At 40.7% G+C, this 14,243-nt stretch overlaps 1 protein-coding gene across 3 annotated transcripts in view; it reads right to left on the reverse strand.

Moving 5' to 3' along the window:
* TMEM132D (transmembrane protein 132D) overlaps window positions 1-13,153 on the reverse strand; it is a 261,285-nt gene extending 248,132 nt beyond the window's left edge. For all 3 annotated transcript variants that reach the window (XR_013930456.1, XM_080402026.1, XM_080402025.1), the window contains exon 1: window positions 12,006-13,153. Coding sequence is in view for 2 of the 3 variants with exons in the window: in XM_080402026.1 (XP_080258152.1) it covers window positions 12,006-12,084 (79 nt within the window). In the remaining variant the exon portion in view is untranslated. The remainder of the gene's footprint in view (window positions 1-12,005) is intronic.
* Window positions 13,154-14,243: the final 1,090 nt, after the last annotated feature.

The raw sequence follows: 14,243 nt of genomic DNA on the forward strand, positions 1-14,243 counted from the left end.
GCATTTGGAAAATACCATTTTAATTCTCAAGGGAATTCACAGTGATATTTGCTTTATATTATTTCTAACTTGAAACTGGATCCACTAAATTCAGTCTGAATTCTGGACCTTGAGAAGCTGGGTGATTTCAAAAGACAGCAAGTCCAAAGAAATCTACAAAGAGGTAAATATGAAACCATAAAGGGAATCTGCACTTGGATACAGTATTGCTAAGATGGACCACAAGCTTTCAACCAAACTAGCTAGAAAATGTAGGAAAACATGCAAACATCAGAGTCACATGATCTGAAAACTTCATATGCACAGTTCTGCTGTAGACCCATTTATTAAATGACAATGGAACTGCCTGTTTCTTCACCTGCAAAAAAGGGATCTTGCCAATTTTCTCACAAATGGTACCCCCACGTGCATATTCCACAAATTAAAAGTACTAAACATCTTAAATGGAAGAAAGGTTCCAAAGTTAATGACTGTTGCGAGTGGTTCTTTCATACAAAGGCACTGCACATCTCAGAATATGCTGAAAAGCTGCCTTAGCCTCATGGTATATTCACTCTATAATGCCACAGCAGCACAGAAGATTGTTTTTCCTGGGGACCTCAGCAACAGCTGTTGTCAAGTAAATGGGTAGCTAGAGGGTTCAGAGGTCCAAATATCTTGTACTGGCTCCCTACACAGATCTACAAACCATGACCAGTACTGTATAGGACAGGGAGAAGACAAAAGAAACCCATGCTTCAGATGGAAACTTCATTTTGCCTGGAGGTCAAACTCCATGTAATTTAGAAAAAAGAACGTAAAGACTAAAGAATAGGATTGTGTCTGATTCTCTGTGTGTTTTTGTCAAGCCAGCTTGGAAATTCAGAAGAATCCCTTTTGACTGTTTCAATTTTCATGTCCCATCAATAACAGAAGAGATGAGAGAACAGTTTCATTCATCCGTTTATCTCATCACCACTGTTACCCACAGCGTTTGCAACTTACTAATGTGAAGGAGCTTAAAATAAATTCCAAAGACTTAAAGGAGCATAGAAGGAATGAAATATTCCCAAGATCTGTACCATCTGCCAAAATTATTTTTTTGCCATTGTAAACAGTTCGTTGCATTATTAATACAGATATTTTTAATCTTTTCTTTAACAGTTTAGTATAATGGAAGAAACATAAAAACATCTTTATGACATCTTCTTACAAAAAAAATTATGTTCCCTTTATAGTGTTGCTGTTTGAAAAGGTTTAAATAGCTTATTAATTGTAAAATCATGGGATGGCATCTACTTCAGCTCAAAATTTTTCAGTCACACACAGGCTTTCATTATATCTGAATCTTTTTCTCTTACACTACTCTTCTGTTCTTACAGTCCTCTGTGTTCCTCGTGTTGTCCAGCAATCAGGAAAATCAGAATACCACATTCCACTTTCCAATTCAAACACTAAAAATATTTACCACTATTTTTAAGTGGTAAAAAGTACATTCTCATCTGAGAAGCAGGGCAGATGCTATGTAAATAGCAAATAAACCAGGTCCAGCTCTGAACAACTTGCATTCTGAGTAGACAAGACAGTTTAAGAGGGAAAGAGAAAGCAGAAAACTGAAGCGATTTTTCAAAGGTTACAGAAAGCCAGTGGATACCCTGACTCCTAAATCACCATTGTGAACCACTACATTCCCCAGCTTTCATAAAGAAGAGAACTCCAACAAGGTAAAACAATTGCATTTCTGTGAAAGGGTAATAATACCAGACTAAAAAATGGGACAGGAAATAATGCTTTAAAGGGTAATTTTAAAAATAAACTAGCACTATTAGAAGACTATTCCAATCAATCAGTCATTTTCCTATTTTTCTGCCTCTGCAAAATACAGAACAGTATGTAACAGTCATTTTGTTGGAGAAGCCAATGTTCATGGATAGCTTTTCTGAAGAGATTCTGTTTATTTTTAAAAATAAAGAGCATGCTGTCAGAGCTGTAATACAGACTGGCTCAGTGGAAACCCATTAAAACCACTTTACTGGGCAGATGGTGTCAAAGAGTCAGAAGTATATAACAGAATCCTACTGTGCACAAGTGTTCAGTATGCAAGAAATCATCTCGTTATCAGACAACTGCTGCAGGGAACTCAGTCAGCCACAAAGGATAGACCAGAGCACAGCTAAAGTCACAATAGTCTTGCAACTGTTTGCCCAATAATAAGGAAAAGACTATGGAATAAGAGAACCTTAACTGATAAACCCCGAATAAACAAGGAAAGATCTATGAAAAGCATCATCTCAAGCTTTAAAAAGTAATACATTGCTTTTATTGTTAGTCACTGAAGGTGTAATTACTCTGTCATTAAGGGGGATACCATAACTCAGAAAAACTAAAATAAGATTTGAAAATTGTCCACTAAATTTTGTAACCCCATCTTTTCATGCCCTGATTTACAGGATTGCTAAGTAGTTGACATTTCAGTAAATCTCAGTAGGATTTCTGAGAATGGGTATAAAGAAATTCATTAGACACATGTGGAAATTGTGAACTTGCCCCTACAGTTTTAAAAAACGAAAAATGTCGATTAGTCATATATTAGATGTGCAGTAGCACACAGGTAGATAATGAGACACTCCTTTTGCATACGTTCCTTTTCCATTCTCTTCTACAGAAGCTACACCAAGCTTTTCTAGTGTTTTCATATGAGCTTAATTCTGTAGGCAAGCTTAACATCTAACAAAGTACCTACCACTGAATTACATAGATCCTATGATCTGAGTTAAATAGATCCGAAACAAAATAGACACAATGAAAATTAGTGTAAATGGGCTAGATTAGTGAAAACTCTAAAAATATTCATTGTACGCTGCTTATAGAACAACAAAGTTAGATGATAAACTTACAGAGTGTGTATGCACCTCTGTCCTCCACTGGACAGAAATGACGATTGTTCAATTCTGCCCGCAGTCCCATACTGTTGACCACAAAGATACCCTTCTTCAGCTCAAGAGCTACAGGCTTGTGAACGCGAGGAAACTAGATCCTACATTTATGTCTGAAAATATGCTAAAGGTGACAGCAGGATAACTGCTGATACATAGCTGTTTTACACATTAAACTGGAAAGTTTTGCAGAGCTGAACAGTTCCTTCAAGAGTAGATTAACACACAATCCACTGAAACACCACCAAGATCTCCTTCATACCAGGAAAACCTAATAATACATCCTATATTACCAAAAGCAACATCGTAATTTGCCATGCACAGAAAACAAAACTAACTACTCAATGTCTACTACCAAATTACAATTAACCAATCAAGACTGATTACATTAAGACAGAGGTGCAAAACTCTGAAGGATAAATACGGATATTTCAATGTAGGCATGTGCAAATCACCACTATTTAGTTTTCTTGAAAACAAAGGGAACAGCTCACCATGTCTCAGTATAAAATAGAGGATATAATTATCTGTGAATCCAGGATCTTTGTTAAGTGAGTGGATTGAAGACTAAGTGATATTGTTTTCTTTCTTATATTATATTATGGACTGGATTAATATTCATAGAACCATTTAGGTTGGAAAAGACCTTTGAGATCATTAAGTCCAACCGTTAACCCAGCACTGCCAAGCCCACCACTAAACCACGTCCCTGAGTGCCACACCTACACATCTTTTAAGTAACCTCCAGGGATGGTGGTTCCACCACCTCCCTGGGCAGCCTGTTCCCATGCCTGACAACCTTCCTAATATCCAATCTAAACCTCCCTGGTGTAACTTGAGGCTTTTTCCTCTTGTCTTGCTACTTGTTACCTGGGAGAAGAGACCAACCCCACCCCACCCCCCGTCTGCAGCCTCCTGTCAGGCAGCTGGAGAGAGCAGATAAGGCCTCCCCTGAGCCTCCTCCTCTCCAGCCTAAACACCCCTGGATCCATCAGCTGCTTCTCATCAGACCTGTGCTCCAGACCCTTCCCCAGGTCCATCCCCCTTGTCTGGACTCATCCAGCAGCTCAACGTCCCTCTTGAAGTGAGGGGCCCAAAACTCAACCCAGGATTTAAGGTGCAGACCCACCAGTGCCAAGCAGAAGGGGACGATCACTGCCCCAGTCCTGCTGGCCACGCTATTTTGGACACAAGCCAGGATGCTGTTGGCCTCCTTGGCCACCTGGGCACACCACTGGCTCACGTTCAGCCGGCCCTCAACCAGCACCCCCAGGCCCTTTTCAGCCGGGCAGCTTTCCAGCCACTCCATCCCAAGCCTGTAGTGTTGCATGGGGTTGTTGTGACCCAGGTGCAGGGCCCAGCATGGAGTTGGCCTTGGCCTTGGCCCATCAGCCCAGCCTGCCCAGAATCCTCTGCAGAGCCTCCTCCCCTCCAGCAGATCAACACTCCCCGCCAGCTTGGTGTCGTCTGCAAACTGACTGGGGGTGCCCTCGATCCCCTTGTCCAGATCATAAACAGAACTGGCCCCAGCACCGAGCCCTGGGGAACACCACGTGTGCCCGGCCACCAGCGGGATGTAACTCCAGCCACCACCGCTCTTTGGACTCGGCTGTCCAGCCAGCTTTTTAGCCAGCGTACAGCACACCCATCACAGCCGCGAGCAGCCAGGTTCACCAGGAGAATGCTGTGGGAGATGGTGCCAAAGGCTTTGCTAAGGTCCAGGTAGACATCACCCACAGCCTTTCCCTCATCCACTAGGTGGGTCATCTTCTCATAGAAGGAGATCAGATTTGCCAAGCAGGACCCGCCTTTCATAAACCCATGCTGGCTGCGCCTGATCCCCTGGTTGTCTTGCACATACTGCATGATGGCACGCAGATTGATCTGCTCTATAACCTCCCTAGCACCAAGGTCAGGCTGACAGGTCTGTAGTTCCCTGTATCCTCCCTTCCTGCCCTTCTTATAGGTGGGAAATTCAGATACATATTGGCTAGTTATCTCTGCCAGCTTTGGATTCCTCCTCTTGTAAAATGCATTTACATAATGTATACTGAAGACATAAAATGTACACTTGTAAATATATATAATATATATAATATGTATATAATATATAAAATATATAATAATATATAAAATAAATAAAAAGCCACGAAGTGATGTTAAAGGCCAATACAATTCAATGTTCTGAGATCATTTAGCATTAGATGAGACTAAACTCTGACTTGTATGATTTTCTTAGCATGCAAAACATGCAGCCTCATCTGTGTGAATATCTGGACATCTGCCTGGTTCCTCAGCAAGAGGTCTGCAGACTGTCTGCTCAACAGTCTGCCTACCTTGAAAGCAAAGAGATCAAAAGGCATGCTGCAGAGCATCCTGGTTCAGCTAGAGAGAATGCTTCTCTGTTGCTTAGTCTGTTTCATAAAGTTGTATACATCAAGAATAAAGAGTGTGTCAGCATCTTTCCATACTTCTGCTTGGTGTGCTCATCATTATTGCCCCTGCAACTTCTTTGTATGTAACTAGCTAATTCTTTTATTTTCCTCTTTTTATAGGATCTATGTATTCAATATCCTTCACCCTTCTCAAGTTTTACAGCCTACATGGTCATTTTTACATGTGGATGTATTTTGCTTGCTCTAGCTGCTAAACTGCAAACTAATGAGGCCCAATGTGTTCCACCAAGGAGAAGAGCAGCTATTAAAAGACATCATTAGCAGAAAAGCAAGTGAGTATAAAATTGAATAAATAAAGGCCAGGAGGTGGTTACTAACCATTACCATAGAAAATGTCTGGAACGCCTTATCCAAACCATCCAATACAGCACCATGACAAGTCTTGATTTACAAATAAACCCCCAAATAAGTAAACATATCAAATCAATTCAAATTTACTTTAAAAACAGAGCTAGGACTGTGAGAAGGTGAAGTGACTATAGGAGGAGGGAAGAGGCCTTCTATTTTTAAATTTGTGCAAACGCTGCATCAGCATAGATACATGCACTACCAACCATTTCTACATGGTTCATACATGAAACAAAAATGTATGCATTTTGCCGAGGAACTTTCAAGGAGACAATCATCTGCAACACAGAAAACTCCATCCAGAAACGTTTCTGGAAACATTAATTAAAAAAACAAGACTGAGGGTGTAAGAACAAACAAACATGGTCTGCAAGTACAGCAAAAGCCTTTTAGGAAGTTAATTGACCCTACACTGCAGATGCCATTTAAGCAACTGGCAGACAACTACTACGATGTTTCAGAACCACTACTCAATGTTGATTTAAGTGAACCTGTGCTGCAGTGGATTAGAAACACTCACAGCATCAGTGATTGTGTCTGAAGTACTGAGGCGATATCAAACACTTCAGAGAAATACTTTACGTTACCACAGTTAGTCCCACTACAGTGGTTTTTCCTCAACCCTTTTAAGGACAAAAGGCATCTAACTTTTTGAAAGAAATCCGGACTGTTTTACACAGTATTGTCACAAAGGTCTTTGTTTAAAAACACAAATTGGGATGAACTCTGAAAGCTGTCTTGTTACTTCTATTTTCTCCCCTTGTTTTTTTCCTAGCTTGCATGCATAAGGTTTCTGCCACTGGTTTCACAACCCTGATCAGATGTTCTATGAATCACCACTGGTGTGTGGGCCACAGGCTGAAAAAATACCACTCCAGAAAACTCTGTCTACACTCTGAATTAAAGCTTACTAAAGGCAAAGATACTGAATGTAATGGGCTCTGGATCACACCCACTGTGGATCAATAGATGGATATAACATTTCATATTACAGACCTAGGAGTTAAATCATCCTCTAGGTCAAGCTTAAGTCACACTACTATAGTAGAAGCTTACAGAGATACTACATAGGCTGTACCTCTTTGGAGGTTATAGACACTCAATCCATTAATTTTGTGGGGCCATCAGACTAACACGTTACACTGGAATTAAGTCTATTTAATAAAAGAAGCAATCAAGGACATGAAGAACCCAGTCCTCATTCTACAGTTAATTTTCCCCCCATGGAGGAGGGTGAAGTAGCCTAACATGCTCAAACGTGTACTTTTAAATCTGCTCATAATAATTAGCGTTATCTAAATGTCTCTGAACTATTTAAAATCCACTTCATTTTGAACTGCCATTAATAATGCAGTAGGCAAAGACTGCTAAAAATCAAGTAATGTAATGTAATACTTCATAAGCCAAACCTGCAATGAATCTCAGCCGCCTCTTCAGCTTCTCTGCAATCAATCTGTATGGAGTCATGTTTATATATCCTAGGACCAGTGACAGACTGCCACTAGACTTAGCATCCACAACAACCTCAGGAGGTTTTATTTAATGTGAATGCAGCATGAAAAATCAGATTATCTTCTGATTCTCTCTTTTATTATATAAAACTGATCGTTATTGAATAAAGCTTCTTTTATTAATATCTAAAACATTGTTTGGTGTCACAGAGCCTGTCAGTCCTATGGAACTAATAAAAGAAAAGACAGAAGTAAAAAATGACGTTACAGGGAAGTATTAGAAAGCAAATCACATTAAGCCAGTATTGCAGCTGAAAAATAAAACATGGGTCTAGCTGTAGTTTTTTAGTTTTGCCTGATTTTATTGTTTTTACTGAAAGAAAAGAGATCAGAATGGGGCTTCTCCCAGAAGTACACTGTGGCTAGAAACACAGCAAGAACAAAATACTGCAAGTTAGTTTTTCCTTCCCTTGTATAATGTCTCAAACAACTCTAAGTTCAATGCAGCTGGGACAAGTACAAAAACATCAGTTTTATGGGAATGTCTTAAACCTTAAAGTAGAAAGATTTCCTTTACTTTTTCAGTTTTTAAGAAAACTTTTTGGGTTTATGCATATAGGCAAAGCTTATAACAAAACCTCCTACTGACCACACCTGTACTTTATGTCCACCTAAGCATCGGTCATCTGAAACCAGAATGCAGTAAATTTTCTGTACATACAGAAATCGTACAGCTAGAGCAACAGATGCCTATGATGAGTCTGTCTACAAATAAGGTCAGCACTGTTGCTTTGAGAAAAAGAACGTGTCCCTCATTATCACAATCAAAATCTGCCACACGAAACGAAATTCAACCCTGAACTGCCTAGTCACCACCAAGAAGGAAGGGGAAAAAACAAACATGTATCTTAAATAAAATAAAATAATCTTCATTTTTGACACCATATACAGCACTGTTTTCCATTACAAATAACACTACCCATGTTCCAGAGTAACGAAGTCCAAAGTAAGTAGTGCTGAAACACAGTCTGTTGCACTCCTCAGCTTTTGATTTTCCATGTATCTACTTACATTCTACTTACATATAGTCCACAGTGCGCTTCAATGTCAGTGGCAGATCTGAACAAAAAGGTCTTCAGAAATGGCCCACAGCCTTGTGGAAGATGGAATATAACTAACAAACTCAGCTGCACAGTTCTTTGCACACCACTATCCCCACTGAAGCCAGTGGATGCACAAGTGAGATTAAAGTGAAGTAGCTTCCTGTACAACTATAGTTCACAAAGATATAACCCACTAAAATCATAAGTGAAGTATTTGAGTAATGTGGACAGAATGATATATTCTGATACTAAGTACCATCAAGGAATCAGTAAAATTTCTTAGAAAAAGCCAAAGATCGAGTTTGTCCATAATGAGACAAAAAAAATCTACAGTATAAGATTCAATGAAAATCAAAACAGTCCAAAGATTAACGTGGAAATTCCAAAGGAAACAGAAGCAATTTAAATCCAAATATCCAGATACTTATCTCCTATAATGTAAGCAATATAAAAGTTTGGGACTTTCGTTTCTGAGAGATCTCCACACATGCACTTTCCTATAATACCAGACTGGCATCACTGCAAATGTATTATCTGCATCTCTGGCCTACGGGGAATGCTCTTAGGCGTGTACAAGGAAATCCTGCCTAACACAGTTGCCAAGCCTCCACATTTATAAAACTGAGGGGAAAAGAAAATCAAAACAGCAGGTATGTGGCCTGAGATCTCATTAGAAAGTGACTGTAGGAAGATTTCAGCCTGGGATGACAAAGAACACCAAATGCTCAGCAGAACACAGGCAGAAAAAGTCACTAAAATACTCACTTATTTTGTTTACTGACAAGTTAGACCTGAAATTTGAAATTAATGAAATCAGGGCGTTTATTATAACGTAAAAGGATCCTCAATCTTAAGTCTCACAATATACATCCTAATATTGTTTAGAGTCTTACAGAAGATGTTCAGTTCATTATAGACTTAAGCCAAGAATGGAACCTGGTGTCTAAGTAGTAAAGTTTTTATTCTACATCAACAAAACTGATGAGACGCTTTCCCCTTAAACAAGTGAACCGAATGTCCATATTATTGTGCCTGTTGTATTAGTGTGTGTTTTCATTAATGTCAGCTGGACTTGGCTACTTTTTAATTGAAGATTCCTGAAGTTTTTTATATTTTTTTTACCGTTGATACCAAATAGCAAAATGCTGAACTGACTGAGGGTAAGAACTGACTCCCTAAGACGGGCTCAAGAAAATTAGCTGAAGGCACAGCTATGAAATGCAAATGCCCCCGTAACCACATTTACATAGCCTTATAATCTCCATCCTTTGTCTCTCTCTCTATATATATATGTATACACACATACATAATTAGACTGACAATATATTATAATACATGGATTATATCATCAGTGACAAATCAGAAATTGAAGCTCATTATTGAAAACAACATTTCATTTCTCAGGCTGAGGCTATTTTCCACACTTACAAGATAAAGGCAAAGCAAAACCACAATAGTATTCTCCAGTCTTCAACATTATTACCTGAATGATTTGGAACCTGTGCAGTAAAAAGGTGTGTTGCCATGGTTCTGAGTAATCAGCAACAGACCTATACACAACAGACAGCTGATTGCTGTTGCACATTAAAAGATTTTCTGTCTCTAGCAAAACTTTGTCATGATGTCATAAATGAAAGGGTTTTTCTATTAACAACAAAGGCATCAAAGAAACATGCCTGTAGTAGTAATTAACTATTTTTTTTACTTGTTTGTTTATTTTTGTGTTCTTACAGGGCGAGGGAGAATCAACCTTTTACACTGTCAAGTTTATACTGTAAATCTCTGGAACACTCTGGTCTTTTCAGAGTGCTCTAAGGCGTAGTGGTACAGATGGAATCTGTTACCAAGTATGGAAACAGACAGTAACATTACAGATAGATATCTGTATTACTAACCAGCAAAGCGTCCCAGCAATCACGCAGTAGTACATGGATAGCAGAAGTGCAAAATAAATAGCACAGACAATACCAGTAATTCTACATGTGATCTCACGTATCTGGTTTCAAGGCATACCAGATTTAATAAGACTTCAAAATCACAACACACAGAAAAATCTCACTTGTAAATTTTTATAGCATTTTTTCCCACCTAAGAGACCTCCTTTCTAAGTCCAGTTTTCTGCCTATGTTTATTTTTCAAAGCAAATGTAAGTAATATTTAAGAATAAAACTGCCTATGAACATTATAATTGCTGAGCTAGCAATGAGACAAACACTGTACTCTGTAGGACTGAAATGTCACTTAGACTCCAATCTTGGAATAAGCTGCAATCTCAGTCAAACACTATGTTACTGTAGTGTTAAGGCTGTAAACTGAAACACCAAAACCCAGGAAACTAAAAAGTGAATATTCTTACTGCATCGTTAGCCTATCCAAAGTACTGATACTGCTTATAATAAAAAACATACTTTACAACCTTACTGGAAAATCAAAAGCTACTGGTGTGCAACGTGAATGAAGCAATCTTTTGAAAAGCCTCGGACTTCCAGTCCCTGCTGCTAATGCATTTCCAATTGGGGCTTTAAAACTGTAGTTATGTAGGCACTGCATTTGAAGAGGTTTATAATTTTGTTACTTCCTTTCTTAACCTGTTCTAAGGAAAAAATGAAAAGTAAATCTAATACTGATGGAGGGCAAAATACTCAGCTATGTATTTCTCTGGTGGTTCCCTGTAAGTTCAGTTCTGGATAAAAAGTAATTGGTGAAAATAACTCTTAGAGGAAAAAAGAATAGTGCTGATATTAGAAATTATAAAAAGATGTTAAGAATAAATAATACCTTTTTTAAAATATTCATGTTTATAAGCACAACTCTATCAAAAGGTTTGCAAAATCACTGATTAAATGCATACACTATTATTCCTCTCTGAAGACTAATCACATGTGAACAATAACTTTGGGTTTCTGCCAAAATATAGCTGTTGAAGCACAATGTCTTCTCAGTAGAAATGTGTATTTCTCCAAATTTACATTCCACAGGAATAGCTCAGAATCATCTAAATTAAATACTGCAAAAAAGCATTCACATCTCGGCTGATGCCACTGATGAGAACTAAGTTCAAAGGAGAATTTAAATGCACACAAAAATGTGTGCATTATCTATACGTTTTCTGATTCTTACTGTAAACACACTTGAGGGCAACAAGAAGGTATCACTGAGTTCTCTGAAGTCATGCTGTCAGGACATTCACATTCTATTTAGCACGCAGAATATCATACACCTAGTTCAGGCTCTCATCAAAGCTTTTAAACATTTCAGTAAGCATGTATTCCTCTGGTCCAATAAAACATTGCCAGCCAGTCTGATATACAAGATTTTTAATTTGGAACATTACCCAGAAGGTAATAGTGGGGCTGTTAATTCCAATAGCTTGTACCTCTGAAGATTTCAAATTTCCACACTGCAAACCCTTTGTAATCCAAAGCTGAGTTACCAACTAAGCTCATCACCAGCATCTACTACATCATCAAAAGTACAATATGACAGGCAACAAATCCTCAGTAAATGGGTAGACTGTCGTAGTGGACCAATAAAAAAAATCCTGCTACTCAGGATTTCCAATCACGATATCTTTGTTTTTGACTAGCACATGACTCCCTCCCAAGTCTTTCAGTCACGAACTGTGGGTATTGACAATCAAGGCATTACTGAGACAGGGGACACAGAGGTTATGTATGCAAAATAAACAAGAAACAACATGCAGTACAACAGACAGAAGAGACTGATACTTACCTTTGGAAAAAACTGCTGCCAGGCTCAAGAGGAGAGGTGAAAACAGATGTCCCATATTGCTAATCCCAGAAGCGCACATATTAGGGTGTGTGGAAAAGTTAGGGCTCAGTTTCACACACCTTGTAGTCAAAATCAAAATCGAGCAGCTGGAGAGGCTGCATTTTCAGAAAAGGTCATCTGGGGAGTGCAAGAGGCATTTCCTTCAGAGAGAGGACTTCTTTAGCTTTAACCACCCTCTTTCCTCCCTCCTTTCTTCAAAACATATGATGCTGTGAAAGAAAAACCCTCTCCTCTCAATAAATAAGACAGGAAACAGTTCTGCTTAAAATCGCACCCCCCGGCCTCAGCTGACTGAGACAGGCAAGCAATCCTCTACCCCAGAATAGACCCGAGCTGACAGGGTCTGGTACACTGGGCAGGGGGGCTCCACACAGCGCTGGCTCCTCAGGTGGAGACCTGCCTGTCCACTCGTGCCCACGCTTCACAAAGCCAGTGTCCCCATCCTGGTGGAAAAGCACGTTGGCTCCCCAGCCATCAAAGTTTTCCTTTAGGTGATGCGAGTAACCCTGAAATCATCCAGACACAAAGACAGGGCTTTTGTTGTTGTTGCGCTTTTTTCCTTTTTTTTTTTTTTAAGTTCCCAATATCCTCATTGACTTGTTTGACTTTCTGCACGAGAGGCAAGGGGCGAACGCGGCTCCCTCCAGAAGGTCATTGTCACAGATGTGCTTACTGCTCCCGGGGCCGACGGGCGCAGCGGCCGCGGCCGGCGGGCACCTGCCGCCCCAGCGGATGCCGCACCGGGGCGCCGGCCCCGGCCCACCCGCCCGCTCGCCTCCTCCGGCCCCGGCCCATCCTACGCGTGCCGCGGTTGCTGTTGACAGGGAGACTGAGATTTAAGCCGGGAGATGTCGCGAAAAATAACAAAATGAGGAGGGAAACAAATAAATAAATAAACACGCGACCCAAGCCCCGCCTCGCACCAGGCAGCCCCAATCGCCGGGCAGCGGGGCGCGGAGCGGGGCGGGACCGCCCGGGCCCCCGGCCGCGGCTGGGCGCAGGGGAAGGCGGGCACTGCCGCTCCCAGGGGCTGCCGTCCGGCGGCGGCTCGCCCTCGGCAGGGAGGGGAAAGGTGACTCCGCGGGCCCAGCCAGCCCTGCCTGCACGGATGGCCCCGCGCCGCGGACGGACACTGCCGCTCTGCCGCGCCGGCACGGCTCCACGGGCCAGTGGCCGGGGTGCTCGGCCAGAGCCGCCGGGCCGGGCACAAGCCTCGCTTCTCTCAGTGCCCGAACAGACCGCATCCCTCCGGCTGCCAGAAGTGACAAAGCACGCCGCTTTGGCATGTGTACATGCTGCATGTGATTAGGTTTTGGCTCCTTCCCTCCTCCAAACGTAGCACGCATTCAGCTCTCCCTAAGCCACTGAAACAGTCGTGTGCCAAACGGAGTGCGGCACAGCCAGAATAGGGAAATCACGTGAAGCCTGTAGTAAAATACTACATAAGTATTGCAAAAAGCACAGGAAAAACACCTATATTTGATATAAATAGTAGGTATCTTGGTATAAAAAGTGCTGTGGAAAAATAACCAACTACTTGTTTTCCATTACAGAAGGTACCAATGTGAGAACCATTCCACTGACCCAACCCTTTGGTCAAGCTTACTGGTGAGATTTGTATTACCCTTGGCAGATAAAACGGCAACAAAACACAATTTACCTCAGCCCAAACAAAACAAAACAAATGCACCAAACAAACAAAAACTACAAGAACTTCCAGCCACTTTGTTCCTTCATCAAGTACGTGTTTGGGAGCAATAAAAACATTCTTCTTATACTAACATCCACAATGCTGAAGCTTTAAAATAGATCAAAATAGACTTGCAAACTCTATGCTTTCTGTTTGCCAACACTGAGAAACAGGTGAACCACTATGCAATGAGAAAAGGCTGTATTCTGTGTGATGCTGTGAACTCATTTTAGAAGTTCACATCAGTTTGAGAAGTACTATCAGTCCCAGAGAGGTTCCCCAGACCTGAAACGAACCCCATACATCTAGAAATGGCAGTATATCTGAAACAGAAGTGCACCATCTCAGAACATCTGCTATCTGAAAGAAGATGTAAAAAATGTTATTGACAGGATGTGTAATATGTTGTCCAACATAGGAAGTACATTACAACACCTTGTCCAAGATGTTACAACACCTATCCAAGAGAAAACAATCATCATCTGGAG

This window comes from Falco punctatus (genome assembly GCF_963210335.1).
Source record: "Falco punctatus genome assembly, chromosome: 1".
Lineage (NCBI taxonomy): Eukaryota > Metazoa > Chordata > Aves > Falconiformes > Falconidae > Falco > Falco punctatus.